The 15,181-nt window shown below is 33.1% G+C and overlaps 4 protein-coding genes across 8 annotated transcripts; 1 reads left to right on the top strand and 3 right to left on the bottom strand.

Annotated features, from left to right (window-relative positions):
• Nucleotides 1–242: 242 nt before the first annotated feature.
• Nucleotides 243–2,484, bottom strand: LOC108569734 (serine-threonine kinase receptor-associated protein). The gene is made up of 5 exons (XM_017931396.1): nt 2,157–2,484; nt 1,528–1,818; nt 1,338–1,462; nt 835–1,084; nt 243–776 (listed from the first exon to the last, which is right to left on the bottom strand). The coding sequence occupies exons 1-5, from the start codon at nt 2,269–2,271 to the stop codon at nt 580–582; spliced, it is 978 nt and encodes a 325-aa protein (XP_017786885.1). The 5' UTR covers nt 2,272–2,484; the 3' UTR covers nt 243–579.
• Nucleotides 2,485–5,788: 3,304 nt separating this feature from the next.
• LOC108569758 (luc7-like protein 3) lies at nt 5,789–8,358 on the bottom strand. 5 transcript variants are annotated; one of them, XR_001891339.1, is made up of 9 exons: nt 8,153–8,358; nt 7,914–8,074; nt 7,579–7,857; nt 7,385–7,522; nt 7,153–7,329; nt 6,950–7,089; nt 6,786–6,887; nt 6,277–6,352; nt 5,789–5,899 (listed from the first exon to the last, which is right to left on the bottom strand). XR_001891339.1 is itself a non-coding variant. In XM_017931438.1 (8 exons), the coding sequence occupies exons 1-7, from the start codon at nt 8,255–8,257 to the stop codon at nt 6,835–6,837; spliced, it is 1,053 nt and encodes a 350-aa protein (XP_017786927.1). In that variant the 5' UTR covers nt 8,258–8,358; the 3' UTR covers nt 5,789–6,352; nt 6,786–6,834. The 5 variants fall into 5 exon arrangements, 4 of the variants coding, with proteins under 4 accessions (XP_017786927.1, XP_017786928.1, XP_017786929.1 ...); XM_017931438.1 differs by having other exon boundaries at nt 5,789–6,352; XM_017931439.1 differs by lacking the exon at nt 6,277–6,352 and having other exon boundaries at nt 8,153–8,357.
• Nucleotides 8,359–8,672: 314 nt separating this feature from the next.
• On the top strand, nt 8,673–10,292 carry LOC108569757 (apyrase). The gene is made up of 4 exons (XM_017931436.1): nt 8,673–9,164; nt 9,219–9,522; nt 9,583–9,964; nt 10,024–10,292. Exons 1-4 carry the CDS (start codon nt 8,888–8,890, stop codon nt 10,225–10,227), a joined length of 1,167 nt encoding a protein of 388 aa, XP_017786925.1. The 5' UTR covers nt 8,673–8,887; the 3' UTR covers nt 10,228–10,292.
• Nucleotides 10,263–12,546, bottom strand: LOC108569756 (cytosolic endo-beta-N-acetylglucosaminidase). The gene is made up of 7 exons (XM_017931435.1): nt 12,306–12,546; nt 11,966–12,245; nt 11,476–11,913; nt 11,258–11,423; nt 10,995–11,204; nt 10,497–10,939; nt 10,263–10,446 (listed from the first exon to the last, which is right to left on the bottom strand). Exons 1-7 carry the CDS (start codon nt 12,349–12,351, stop codon nt 10,329–10,331), a joined length of 1,701 nt encoding a protein of 566 aa, XP_017786924.1. The 5' UTR covers nt 12,352–12,546; the 3' UTR covers nt 10,263–10,328.
• Between the last annotated feature and the right edge of the window lie 2,635 nt (nt 12,547–15,181).

The raw sequence follows: 15,181 nt of genomic DNA, 5'->3' as shown, positions 1-15,181 counted from the left end.
ATGGAGAATCAGTAATAAGACGAAATAATACAATTATAAATATGATTATTTCAAGTATGCAACTCAATATACGTTTGGTACAATTCTTAGCCTACAATACCAAATTATTTTTTTTAGATTTTGATATTTTTCTTATTTCAGTTTTGTATTAATAAGTATACCCAAATATAAAAATATGTGTTGTTTTTTTATGTATATTAATTAATATGTACGCAGGCTGAAGAAGAATTGATAAGATTGAGTAACTTAAAATATGTTTTTTTTTATTGAAAGTCTTGAGATTGAGAAGTAAACATGAAGTTTATAATGTAATCCGTACAGCTGAATATAGCTTCTGTATAAATGAAAATAAAACATCATGCGAAAAATAAAATAAAAGAATGTGGGTCCAACATAGCTGGAAATTGAGTCTACTATTCATGGAATAGTACTACATCCTATCCGCACGTGACGTACAGGTGTGAGAAGACGTTAAGTAAATAATTATATATATATAAAAAAAAATATTTTGTCCTTAATAAATAAGAATAATCCCGAATAGAAGAAAATGTGAATCGTTCACTGCCAGTTCTTGGTCTGTTAACTGGCCGACACTTCCTTCGATGTAATAGAATCGTTCAGCTGTGGTCCGTCCACGCACTTCCACAGACCGTACGTCTTTCCAACGGTGGTCTGCCATAATCTGAGCGTACCATCCTCCGATCCGGATGCATACAGCTCACCATCCGGCGAGAAACGCATGCAATGCACGGGGCCGAAATGACCCTTAAAAGATTCTGCAAAAATAATTAATTAAATCGGAACTGTTCATGTAATTATTTCTAAGATTTATACCGATTTCTGTTCCAGTCGCGTAGTCGAATTTGTAAACCTTCAGGTCGTCACCGCCGGCAACGAAAATACTCTTGTCCGGATGCAAAGAGGCCGAGTTCACGATCGATGGCACCGGATACTCTTTGATCTTTCCTAACGTGTCGGCATCCAGGAACGTCACGTTCTTGGCATGCGAGACGGTGATTACGGTACCATCCTTAGATACCTCTATGCCAGTAGGATTGGTTGGGAAATCAACTTTTTGTATTTCCTAAACAATAATTCAATAATTAATTTGTAGTTCGCTTTGAATAAATAACATTAAAAAAATGAAATAGAAAACAAATTATTATAAAAAAAAACTTGTTTACTTGCTTTACGCAAAAATAATTTGTCAGATTATGCATGAAAACATAACAGTTATTATTAGGCAATAGTTTGTTTGTTTATAGGAAAAAACAAGTTAATTTGAATAATAATTTGTTGCCTTAATTGTGATCAAGTTAGTAGTTTATTTAAATTACCTTTCCTGAAGTTCTATCCCAAACTCTTAAAGTTTTGTCATCAGCACAAGATACAATATTTTTATCATTTCTAAATAATATGACATGCTTGATACCAGCAGTGTGGCCAGAAAAAACTTCAGGAGCTGAAAAAAAAATAAAATTTGTATTTTAGAATAATGACTTTGATTTTAGTAGAATGGTAACATACAAGCATCAGTCTTGTTCAAGTCGAAAACCCTGACCAGTTTTTCATTACTTCCGGTCACTAACGAAGCTGTATCTTGTGTAAAGTCAACTGATTTCACAATGTGGTTGTGCTGGAATGAGTGCAATTCTTCACCAGACACTGCATCCCAGACTTTACCAGTGAAATCAGCAGCTCCACTAGCAGCCCTAGTGGCGCTCGAGTTCAATGCTACACCCCACACAGCTCCCTTGTGTCCCTCGAAGGTGCCAATCCAGTCACCAGTGTCGCCTTGTCGGAGCATTGGTTTTCCATCTGCAATAAAGAGAGACAAAAAATTAATGTATTATCCAAAAAAAAAAGTAAAGAAATGTTAACCTTGCGTTTATTTAGGAAGGCTACGAGAGAATAAAGTAAAAAAAAAAATAATAATCAAGGCACGTTCTTTTTAATTGAGGTTTCTTCGTGCGACGGCCTGAATTGGGCCAAGGCGAACGGTGGTCTGAAGGTACGGCCTGCTTTAAGGTTACCTTTCGTAAATGGGCACGAAGATGCAGGAAAGACGGAAACGAAATAACAACAGAAAAAAAAAGTGAAGCAAAACTGAGAGGGAACAAAAAAAATTATGGAGAATAGTGCAAATTTCTTCTTACCTTTGCATGCGGAGATCAGGAAGTATCCGCTTTCGATGACCGGGCTGAAGTCCAAATGGACTACAGGTCTCGTGTGTCCTCCGCACGTTAAGGGCGTCTGTCTCAGGCTCGACATATTTAACTTTTATTTTGGTTTTTGCGATATGAAAGTAGAAAAATACAAAATTTACTGTGGATGACAACAAGACCTGTTTCTTGACACGAGTTCGAAAGCGAACTGACAGTTATACGCGGCGCACGACACCACCGTGTTGATTGTTGAAGAGAAAGCACATCTGCACACACACACGCACCAATCAACGAGAACGCCTGCAGATGGCTCTGCAGTCGGATTTACCATATTTACTTTTGAATTCAAAATCGAATTTGCACAATAAATACAATTGAAGACCTTTTGGTCGATGGACAATCGTCTAACAAGTATACATTTTAGAAACGAGAGTTTCTGGTACAGATATTATTATTATAAATGCATCTAACGCAAATGTTTTTCTTGAAACTCTTTCAGTTTTCTTAGAGATGCAATATCTAGAGGAAGTTGAAGATGATGACCATATTTCTTTATAAACTATCTAACAAATATACATTTCAGTAACGAGAGTTTTCTTGTACTGAAATTATTATTATAATATCTGCATCTAACGCAAGTGATCTTCTTGAAACAATTGAAATGCAACATCTTGAAGATAATGACTATATTTCTTTGTAAACTGTCCAACAAATATACGTTTCAGAAACGAGAGTTTTCTTGTACAGAAATTATTATTATATCTGCATCTAACGCAAATGATCTTCTTGAAATTCTTTCAGTTTTCTTGGAGATGCAACAACTAGAGAAAGTTGAAGATCATGACAATATTTCTTTATAAACTATCTAACAAATATACATTTCAGAAAAGAGAGTTTTCTTGTACTGAAATTATTACTATTATAATATCTGCATCTAACGTAAATCAGATTTTTGAAGCTCATTGAGTTTACTTACAAATGTAACATCTACATAAAGTTGAAGATAATGATCATATTTCTTTATAAACTGTCTAACAAATAAACATTACAGAAACGACAGTTTTTTTTTGTACAGAAATTATTATAATATCTATATTTAATGCAAATGATCTGTTTGAAACTCTTTCAGTTTTCTTAGAGATGCAACATCCAGAGAAAGTTGAAGATGATGACCATATTTCTTTATAAAGAGTCTAACAAATATACATTTCAGAAACGAGAGTTTCTTGTACAAAAATTATTATTATATCTGCATCTAAAGCAAATATCTTCTTGAAACAATTGAACAATTGAAATGCAACATCTTGAAGATAATGACTATAATTTTTTGTAAACTGTCTAACAAATATACGTTTCAGAAACAAGAGATTTCTTGTACAGAAATTATTAATATATCTGCATCTAACGCAAATGATCTTCTCGAAACTCTTTCACTTCAAAATCTAAAGGAAGTTGAAGATGATGACCATATTTCTTTATAAAGAGTCTAACAAATATACATTTCAGAAACGAGAGTTTCTTGTACAGAAATTATTATTATATCTGCATCTAACGCAAATATCTTCTTGAAACAATTGAAATGCAACATCTTGAAGATGATGACTATAATTTTTTGTAAACTATCTAACAAATATACGTTTCAGAAACAAGAGATTTCTTGTACAGAAATTATTATTATATCTGCATCTAACGCAATGATCTTCTCGAAACTCTTTCACTTCAACATCTAAAGAAAGTTGAAGATGATGACCATATTTCTTTATAAAGAGTCTAACAAATATACTTTTCAGAAACAAGAGATTTCTTGTACAGAAATTATTATTATATCTGCATCTAACGCAAATGATCTTCTCGAAACTCTTTCACTTCAACATCTAAAGAAAGTTGAAGATGATGACCATATTTCTTTATTAACTCTAACAAATATACATTTCAGAAACGACAGTTTTTTTTGTACAGAAATTATTATAATATCTGTATCTAATGCAAATGATCTGTTTGAAACTCTTTCAGTTTTCTTAAAAATGAACATGTAAAGAAAGTTGAAGATGATGTCCATATTTCTTTACTAACCATCATTTTTCATCATTCACTAATCTTGCATATTTTTTTTAAATGTTGTTATAAAATAAAGAAAAACTATCTTGCTACTTATTTATTTATTAAAATATCCTGATATTAAGAAAGGTACAAAAAATGTTCTTCAAAAAGACAATAATGTTGCTTCCAAAAAATCTAAATCTACATTCATATGATTGTTTAGTTAATATTGATTCAGTTTCTTAGAAATGCAACATCAAGAGAAAGTTGAAGACTAGATATTTCTTTACTAAACATCATTTTCCAACATTCAAGAATCCAGTTATAAAATTAATAAAAAATATCCTCTTATTTATTTATTTATTAAACAAACTATCCTGATATTAAGAAACGTACCAAACTATTCTTAAAAAAAGACATTAATGTTGCCTCCAAGAAAACTAAATCTACCTTCATATAAACATTGTTTAGTTAATATTGATTTGACTAAACATTTCCCTTTTAAGAAGTACAATAATTATAATTACTTTTTACATTTTTCATAGTTTATATACAAAGAAAAATATTGTTTTTGGTATACTAATTCTATTCATTATGATAAAATCTGTCAAAACCTATAACTGAAGGTTAAACAAATTTATGTAGAATAGAATGTATTCTAGATAAAGCTTTATGTTCTTGATAATAAATTGCTTAGATTTTGTGTTTTTAAAATATAGGACTTAGCAAATATAGATTTGTAAATAAATAATAAAAAGCAAGAAAATTAAGGAATTCTCCAATGTAGTTTATAAATATGATTTATTTAATGTCCTTGATTGTAGTAAATTTATCAATGATTTTGACTTGGGTGTAGTATGCTAATTGTAGCAAGGTTATTTGTTACGCTGAATACATATAATAAACAAACATAGACGTTGCGAAATTACGCTGACATTGAAATTTATTACTAAAAAGAAAGTATTTAAATACAGAAGGTAAAAGTAATATAGGTATAATCAGGCCAAAATAGATCATTAATAATTCATATCTTAATAAAATTCTTAACCTCTGGAAAATACTCAATTCTCTTAAGCTGTAAAGAAAATTATATTGAAGTAAACTTATTAAATTGGATAATTCATATTCAATATAATGAGTGCCTTGAATTAAGAAATATTTATTGGGTAAACAAAAAAAAAACGTTCCAATTAAACTTTTAATTATCTTTTTACTGATACACAAATAAAGTCGAGAGCAACAATTATAATTGTTTATGAAATCGAAGAAATGTAATAAAGTAAAAAATAAATTCAGTAGATGATAATCTATTGTTGCAGTAACTATTTTAATTCAAAAATTTAAAAAAAAAAAACAAAAATTGAAGTAACGTTTCTAATTCGGTATGTCCAATTTGCAATGTAAGCGCACCAGAATAGAAACGCTACTTGTCACCTTATTAATCTTGTTGACGAGTCGTTGATGGGGGCAAGGGACCAGTTTGGATTTCGGTGGTGATCTTCTGCTGCTGCTGCCGCTTCAGTTGCTGTGAATCGGGTGGTTTTTGAAATGCGTAGGCTCGGGAACATTTCAACAGACTATTGTTCTCTCTTAACTTTACAGATCGTCCATAATGGCCTAACCAAACCCAAAAACCACTAGGCTCACCTGTGTTTGTTTCATCATCATCATCACCGACATCATCATCATCACAACTGCAAAGACCCAAGCCAACATAAATTGAAGCACACATCTCGTTTTGCTATCTTATCACTTTGGTCCACATACATTTCCGTGGAATTAAAAAAAAAACAACAACGCACAAATTAGAGAAGAAACTTTTCGTCTTCATCTTTTAATTGTTGTCGTTGTTTCGGTGACACAACAATTTATATAAAAAAAAAATAAGTAAATAAATACCTCGAGCAGAAATAATAATTCTTGCTGTCGCTGATTCACAGATAGCACACCAATTAAACAAACAAGAAAATAATAATAATGGATCAAAATGCACAATACTAAATAGTAAAAATTGTTTTTTTTTTGTTGGTAAATTTCTTTTTGGTTTTTTTACTTAGTGATATATAAATACCTCTTTGATAATATTGTCAGGGAACGAAAGAGTAACAACATTCGAGACAGATTCGAGATTGTCTGGTCAACGGCTGCTGAAAAGATATCATCAAATACTGGGCAATAGTCTTTCTGTGTATAATACATATACAAACAAAAATTATAAAATCAGTGTGTGAATTCTGATCGAGCGAACGGAACAGATGTTCCGATCGCGTCTTTTTCCCAGCCAAGATTATTATGCCTGGGGAACTTAATTGAGCTGCAATTAAAGGACGTTGCAACCCGCATAAATTCCTGGCATATACGCGCGCACACGCACACACACATCCCAATCAAAGTATATTAATTGAATATTATAAACTTAAAGCCATCTGGTTGTTAAGATAGTAATAATAATAATAATGGTAACAAATAAATATGTAAAAGTTAAAACTCTCTATAAAGTTATTTTGTGTACAGTCTTAGCACTAACCTGCTGGTCAGACTCTGAAATAGAAGTTTACGTTTTACTAGAGAGCCACCTACCTGATCTGGGCCACTCTTACTGGTCTAACTCGAAAACTATGAAGAACATTTATCGGCGATGAGAGTGTCTGGAACGATCCCTATCCCGATTTCGATCCCTTTCTATAAAATACAAAACAACATTATCGCTAACAAATTCAACAATGATCATTAAAGTTATCTACCAGTGGTACGGTCCGGGCGGTGCTTTCGATCCCGTTCGCGTTCTCGCTCTTTGCTCCGTTGATTCGTCTCCCTCCTGTACTTATCGTCACGATCTCTATCTTTTCTCTCCTTATCCTTGCGTTCTTTGTAGAGGTCATTCCTAAAACAAAAACATGTTCATTACAACTGTGATTCATGTATTAATAAGAAAAAATAACTTTACCCGTGCTCTGACCGATCTCTTCCATTTTTATCTCTCCCATTATCTCTATTGTATGGTCTGCTGGAGTGCCTTTCCCTACGATCCTCCATGGAACTGCCTCGAGCACCGCGGCGTTCATCGCGTTGCGTATCCACAACTTCCTGGATTTCCTCGATGGCCGCTTTCAAACGCGCATAACTGTTACGAAATAAATTAGAACTATTGTCACGCAAATCTCTACCATCAGTTGTACCCAACATGTTGTTTCCCCATCAAATGGTCGTCAATCCTCTGCTGCGCATCACCAACAATCAGAAAGGCACCACACACTTCACACACCTCCATTTGTTTCTCCTGTGCTGCTGCCAATTCAGCAGTAGAACTCCAGTGACTAAAAGAAAAACAATAACTTAATCTATATTTACAAAGCATACAAAATCAACTGACCTGTTATCATTAAGTTTCTTTAAGTTATCCCTCTCATCCTTCAACTGATCACATAGCTTCATCAAACCTTGAGCCTGTTCAACATTGCCATTATTCCCAGCCTGCTCAGCCTCCTCCACCAGACCATTTATTCTCTCATTAAGCAGAACTATCTGCTCCTGATTCTTCTGTGTTTGAGCAGGTGTCAGAGATGATCCCTCTCCTTTGCCACTCAAAGCCAATCGTTGTTTACCCTTTATAATCTTCCTATCCACTTCATTAACCATAGATGTGCAAAATCTAAAACATTGTAAGATTAATATACAAATCAAACTGTTGAATAACATTATCCACACCTGATAAATTCTTCTTGATAATAGATTTTTCTGTGTCCTTTGGACTGTTCAAAAAGCTTCTTCACCTCATCATCATGGACCTTTGTGCAAACACCCAAATCAGCCCTTGTGTTAACAAACAAATCATGTGGACAGAACTTCACCAAGTAATACTTGCAATACTGGAAATAAAGAATGTAAAGAGATTAAGAATGAAAAAAGAAAAAACAACAAAAAGAAGAAATTGGAGGTTATCGTACGTCTGCGTCTTCCCAGTTCAGCTCCTTGCCCTTCTCGTTAGGTGCTATGTTCCGATTCCTTCCCATCAATTCATCCAGAAGGGCGGCAGCAGCCAGCACAGCCATAGTCACAAACAATTGTTTTAAATTGAGTTAAAATAAAACAACGACTTTTTAACCTGTCATTTTCTTGGATAAACTTAGAAAATGGTGGGGGTGGCATATCAAGCATAAGAAAGAGTATTGTCTTATCCACCACAAGATGGCGAGTCTAATTATTTAATAATTCTTTTATCTGGTTTTGTTCAATTCATAACAATCTCAGCTTTTCAATATAAACTTTAATTAATCTTGGATTTATACAAAAAAAAAAACTATAAAACTTTTTCTCAATATAAACTGAAAGCAACATTTCTATAATAGCATTAGGCAATTTACAGTAATATACAATTTCCAATTAATATTTAAATATTTGAAAAAATAGTAATTGCTGCCAAATTTGAAAATTCGCGTGTGCAAATTGATGCCAACTCAGAGCTGAAAGTAAAAGTTGGTAAACGTCAACACATATGTTTTTTGTGGTTATGTAGACTTGAAATTTATTACGTTAATTAACAATTAGAGAAAAAAGATGCTAAATTGGCTATAGATTTGGTACCTTGATTAGATAAGGGAGCAGTGTAGTATGCGTCCTAAATAAATAGTAATTTACAATTGGGTGAGGATGAATTTGTGAGCTTGAACTGTAAGAAATAAATGAAGAATCTGGAGGATCCCAGCGACATGGGACGAATAAGAGATTGGAGGAAGGCCCTCAGAAGCCCGCCCTCTTACCGAATCGTAAACAAGACACTTAGGAACCAAAAACATTTTATCACAATTATTACCATGACTGGTCTGCTAGTGCTCTTTATCTTGTACATTTTCCCAAAGAAAATGCATTCTGAGAGTGTTGTGCTTTCCTCCAATTACAATCACACATATCCAATAACGGCTCCAATTATCATAAGTGGCATGCATACTTTTCGAATAGGTGAATTATCAAATTTGTAATAATTCATCAAGTTCAATTTATATTTATTTTAAGGTATTATTGCTGATTTGGACACAAATTCCAAGAGCAGTAAAGAGAAGCACACTTGGTATTCATATTTGAAAAAGGGATTCCTAAGCTACAGCCCAACGAGACAGTCAATAGTTATAACATGGGACAATCATGATCCAGTTAAGTTAACAACGAATTTCGCCTTGAAGGACAGGGGAATGGAATTATCAGAGTTGGTTGTATTTAATGGACGTTTATTAACTTTTGATGATAGAACTGGAATGGTTTTTGAGATTATTAATGATAAAGCAGTGCCTTGGTTGTTGTTGATGGATGGTAATGGACAGTGAGTGTGTTGTCTTCTTAGTTTTTCTTCAATGGAACTAAATGGTAAATTGATTTTAAGGAATACAAAGGGCTTTAAAGCAGAGTGGGCAACTGTTAAGAATGAGCAATTGGTTGTGGGATCAATGGGTAAAGAGTGGACAACTCCAACTGGTGAATTCCAGCAGAACAATCCACAATATATCAAAATGATCAGAACCAATGGTGAAGTACAACATGTGAGTTGGATTGAAGAATATAAAAGAATTAGGAATGTTTTAAATATACAGTGGCCTGGATATATGATACATGAGAGTGGGGCTTGGTCACAGGTGCACCAGAGGTGGTTCTTTTTGCCACGACGGTGCAGCCAAGACAGCTACAATGAAACTCTAGATGAACATAGAGGCTGCTCAGTACTCATATCAGCCGACTCCGATGTCTACGACGTCAAATTCATTAAGGTAATTATTACGAATATTAATTAACATTTCAACATTGAATATCCAAATAATTTTTTTAGTTGCCAAATAAATCTAATACTAGGGGATTTTCATCATTTAAATTCGTTCCTACGTCGAATGATACGGTAATCATTGCTTTGAGAACTGAAGAAATTGATGGTAAAACATCGACCTACCTCACGGCATTCGATATCAATGGCAACGTCATTTTGGATGACACCTATGTTTCAGATCTTAAATATGAAGGATTTGAATTCATCTAGCATTCCAATACATTACTATTAGCTCAATTCTGTGTATAATAATTGCATTAACCTTCCCAATTGTAATTAATGTATATTTTATATTTAATTTAATATAAAGTCTATTTTTCCTTGAGTTTCGATATACCAATTGCTCGCAGCTCGACCGAATTTCCTTTCACGATTTCGGCAGATATCTCCAGCAAACGGCAAGGATTCTTAACATGTAGCTCGTAATATCTGCAAATGTACACATCAAAATAAGCGAATATTATATTTATTTTTTTTACCTGAATGTAGCATCAGACACATTACGATATGGCGAATCTATGCGAATCCCATCTATTATTGGTTTGATTTGTTGCAAGGAAATATTATCTTCAGGGCCTTCAGTTTCGATCGCGTTGCAAACAATCTTCCTAATAGTTCCAGTTTGCCGGAGCAACAAGATCAGATTGATCAAATCGTTGGTACTTTCGTCCACCGCTTTAGTGGCTGTATACAGGATATACTTGCCATTTAGTTGTATATCGCAAATAAATAACTGATGAAAATACGCTAAGCTATCGTTGTTCTTCGTTAAAACGCACGTAGCATTATCATTTTCGGTATGCAGCTGCATGCAATTGCATTGGTTCGTTAAATTGCTAACGGATAAATCGTAATCGCAGATGTTTTTGTTGTGTAGATATCTGGACAATTGCAGTTCCTGTTCGTGCAAAGCGTATTGATTCTATGAAAGAAGATACGATGAGTATTTGAAAATTATAGCCGATTGGAAATATAACTTTATCTGTTCCTATGTAAAACGACGTGTTGAACAGTGTATTTATTGGATGGGTGTATAGGAATGGCCAAAGGCTTCTCCAGAAGCTGTTGTCTTTGTGCATGAATCGCTCGTGGAATGTATCTTGCGGTTCAGGTTGTAACGTCTCGTGAACCCATCCTTGCGCAAAAATCGCTATAGACATATTCAACATTCGAATTTTTTCTGCCGCCTACGAAATATTTCAATTATTCAACGAATTGGTAATTATATTAGAGAACTAACGATGTGGCAATTAAATTTTCCACCTCCGTACGTGTTCCTGCCGAACACATCGATCCCAACGTAAACATCCATCACTCTGTGCTGAGCATTTAGATAGCTCTTGAACAAATTGTGCTCTTTGTACGTGTAGTTCAAGAATATACCGTCGCAAACATCGAAGAAGCACCTGAAGTATTCAGAAAATGAAATTTGTAATTGGAAGCCTTCACAACGTATACCTGTTCTTCTCGTTCAATTCGTTTTGCCAACTCAGTTTCCCATCTTCGATCACGCTGTCGTACCAAATAATCATAGACTCCGGTATAGACGCATGAATGTTTTCTGTTATGTAACTCACGAATTTCTTCATGCTATCTGTAGTTTCCAATTCATTCTCTATGTTCAACAACCATCCATCCAATTTATAGATCAAAGCCAATTGTATCAAATCGTCTGCAAATTTCTTGTAGTCTTTCAAGAAACCTTCACAGAGCAGTTTCCCACCATCATTCTCAGTGATTATTGTACCCAAAATCTTTACGCCATTCGCGTGCGCTTTATTGATCCAAGCTAATGGTGGAACAGTGATGAAATGATGAGAGAAATACACAAATATATCAATTTGAGCCCATCTGAAAAAAGTGTACCCATTTCCTCTTGGGTAGCCAGCCAAATACCTACAACCAATACACATTGAAATTTTTTTTTAAAGATAAATGAATTATTTACCTATCATCCAAGTAACCATTCTTCATGTCATGACAAACCAAAGTTTTTGGTGTCAAGTATGAATCAAACCTTTTCACTATATTCCCAATATTTCTATTAGTTTTGTGGCAATTCAATGAACTGTTCTGTACAATTGTTGGTGAACGAACCACCCTGTCTTTCAAGTGTTTTAACCATTGTGGTGGATTTGTGAGTGTGTTTGCTAATTCCTCAAGACTTCTTATAGGAGCACATACTGAGTCCCGGTCCAATTCAGAAGACATTGCAACCTCTGGATCCTCTTAATTAAAAATAAAACAAATCACATTACATGAAAAACTTTATTTAGCAAGTAACTTACCTCTTGGAGATATTTCATTTGACTGAGTGTTGCTCAATGTTTCCATTTTTATAGTGTGCCCCGGAAAAGGAAATACTAGGCCAGTGATTAATTCAGAGGAAAAAGCTTTTTTTTTTATAAAAATCAATGATTACAGATTACTTCCAGGATGTAATTCATAACTTCAAGATTATTTATGCAAAACTATTTTTTAATACAATGATTATCACAAATAAATATGCTTTATTTAGCTGTTTTTTGGTTGAGGTTACATATGTGAGTCACATTCGATAATAAAGATTGGAAAAAAAAGTTGCGCACTCAACGTAATTTAATGAATTTCACGATAATTGATAAATTAACTTTGTGATCATTATCAATAGCCGTTTGTATTTTATTGTACAATAATTTTTGTTTATTTATTTAAAGAGTAAACTAGTAAAGCAAATGATACAAATTCATTTATTTGTACAATGAAATGACAAACTCTTCCTGAGCAACGCATTGCTGGGTTTATCTGAAATATGAAAACAGACATAGAAAAACCATAATTAGTGATTATCTAGCAACATAGGGCTTCATATGAATGTTATAGGTAACCGGATGTAATAGTAATAGATCCGGTAAGTTTGGCTTCTTGTACAAAAAAGCGTCACGTCCTGTGAAAGACAATATCAGAAAATCTACATAAATTGTAAACTTATTATCTTAAATATACTACTGAATAAATAATATCAGAGAGTAAACAAATTAAAGAGGGAAGCAAAAATATGTTAAAACTAATGAGGTTTAAATAATATAGTTATGTTTCGCTACCGGTGGCAATCGCAAGCCCGACGTTCGAAATCCCGACTACCATAATCCGGACTATATCGAAATCCCGACAGTGTCTTTTATTATTATAAATTTCTATAATAACATTTTTATGGTAGTCGAGATTTCGATATAGTCGGGATTATGGTAGTCAGAATTTCGAACGTCGGGATTTCAATAGACGGTCTTTCGGTTGTTGGGATTTCGATAGATTTCGAGAACACCTAGATAGTTCCAGACTTGGAATACAAATGTGTAAATATTGATACATGATATACAAATTCCAATGAATGTGCTAATTGGGCATTTGAATAAAATCTAGTGAGCTGTATAAAAACTAACATTATTGATTAATTATCAAGCAATACAAGGCTTCGTTCATATGAAAGTTAGAGGAAACTGGATGTAATAGTAATAAATCCGGAATGATTGGCTTCTGGTAGAAGCGTCAAGTCCTATGAAAGACATAATTGTCTTAAATATATTATCGAAGAAATAATATCAGAGAGTAAACAAATTGAAAAGGCATACAAACATATGTTAATACTAATGACTGTTAGATAAACAATAACTAGAAAATTTTAATGAGTTTTGAATAATATCATTATCTTTCGCTACTTTTGCACCGGGCGGTATAAACTTTAGTCCTGATTTCATATTTGATGAAATTGTGTTAGACTTTGCAATGATTGTAAAATTAGTTTGTAAAGAGGTAAGAGTATTTTATCTTTAAGAGAACTATGAAATTATAAAAAAAAAATTTATTGATCCTATTTCTGTCACCCTTTCATTCTGTCCCAGAATTTATGTTGTTGGTGAGATTCATTCCTACCAATTTTCGTATCAGATTTTATGATACAGGCGACATAAGTACAGGGCTAAGAGTCGCCCTTTAAAAAATATCAGAAAATCTATGTAAATTGTACAGTAATTTTCTTAAATATATTATCAGAGCAATAATATCAAAGAGTAAACAAATTGAAAGTGCATACAAAAATATGTTAATACTAATGACTGTTAGATAAATAATAACTAGAAAATTTTAATGAGTTTTGAATAATATCATTATCTTTCGCTACTTTTGCACCGGGCGGTATAAACTTTAGTCCTGGTTTCATATTTGATGAAATTGTATTAGACTTTGCAATGATTGTAAAATTAGTTTGTAAAGAGGTAAAAGTATTTTATCTTCAAGAGAACTATGAAATTATAAAAATAAATGTAATAGGACTTTTTTTTAAATGATTACCACCCTATTTCTGCCACCCTTCCGGTTATTAAAGAACTATGAAATTATAAAAAAAAAAATGTTATTGATCCTATTTCTGTCTCCTTTTCAGTGCTTTTCTGTCCCACTATTAATGTTGTTGGTAAGATTCATTCCAGCCAATTTTCGTATCAGATTTTATGATACATGCGACTATAAAGACAGGGCTAAGATTGGCGACTTTAAAAAAAATATCAGAAAATATATGTAAATTCTAAAGTAATTATCTTAAATATATTATCAGAGCAATAATATCAAAGAGTAAACAAATTGAAAGTGCATACAAAAATATGTTAATACTAATGACTGTTAGATAAACATTAACTAGAAAATTTTAATGAGATTTGAATAATATCATTATCTTTCGCTACTTTTACACCGGGTGGTATAAACTTTTGTGCTGGTTCTGTATACAGTGGCGGATTATGCATTTTCCTATAGTATTTAAAATAGATTATTGGTTTTAGCATACTCCGGGGCCCAAAGATAATTTGCCTAAGGGCCAAAACTATATAACTATACTCCACTGCCTGTATAAATATTTATATTATTGTTGTGTTCAACCATTATTATTGTAATTGTTATTATTACTATAGTGTATTAACGAACTAGAGACATCCAAAGCGTCTCTTAGTCGCATTATTATATAAACATTAGCATAAAGGAATCTCTACCGTGATTCCAGTTAGATACACTTTAATATAAACAAAGTGGGCCAAGCGTAAACATTCCCATCGATACTCCTATACCTTTATACAGAATTCAAGTCCTTATTATAAACACATAAAGATTGTTACATGTACAATCGTAATCGATC

This window comes from Nicrophorus vespilloides, unplaced genomic scaffold (assembly GCF_001412225.1).
Source record: "Nicrophorus vespilloides isolate i.1.1-1 unplaced genomic scaffold, Nicve_v1.0, whole genome shotgun sequence".
Classification (NCBI taxonomy): Eukaryota; Metazoa; Arthropoda; class Insecta; order Coleoptera; family Silphidae; genus Nicrophorus; species Nicrophorus vespilloides.
This window is presented reverse-complemented; position numbering and strand designations above follow the sequence as displayed.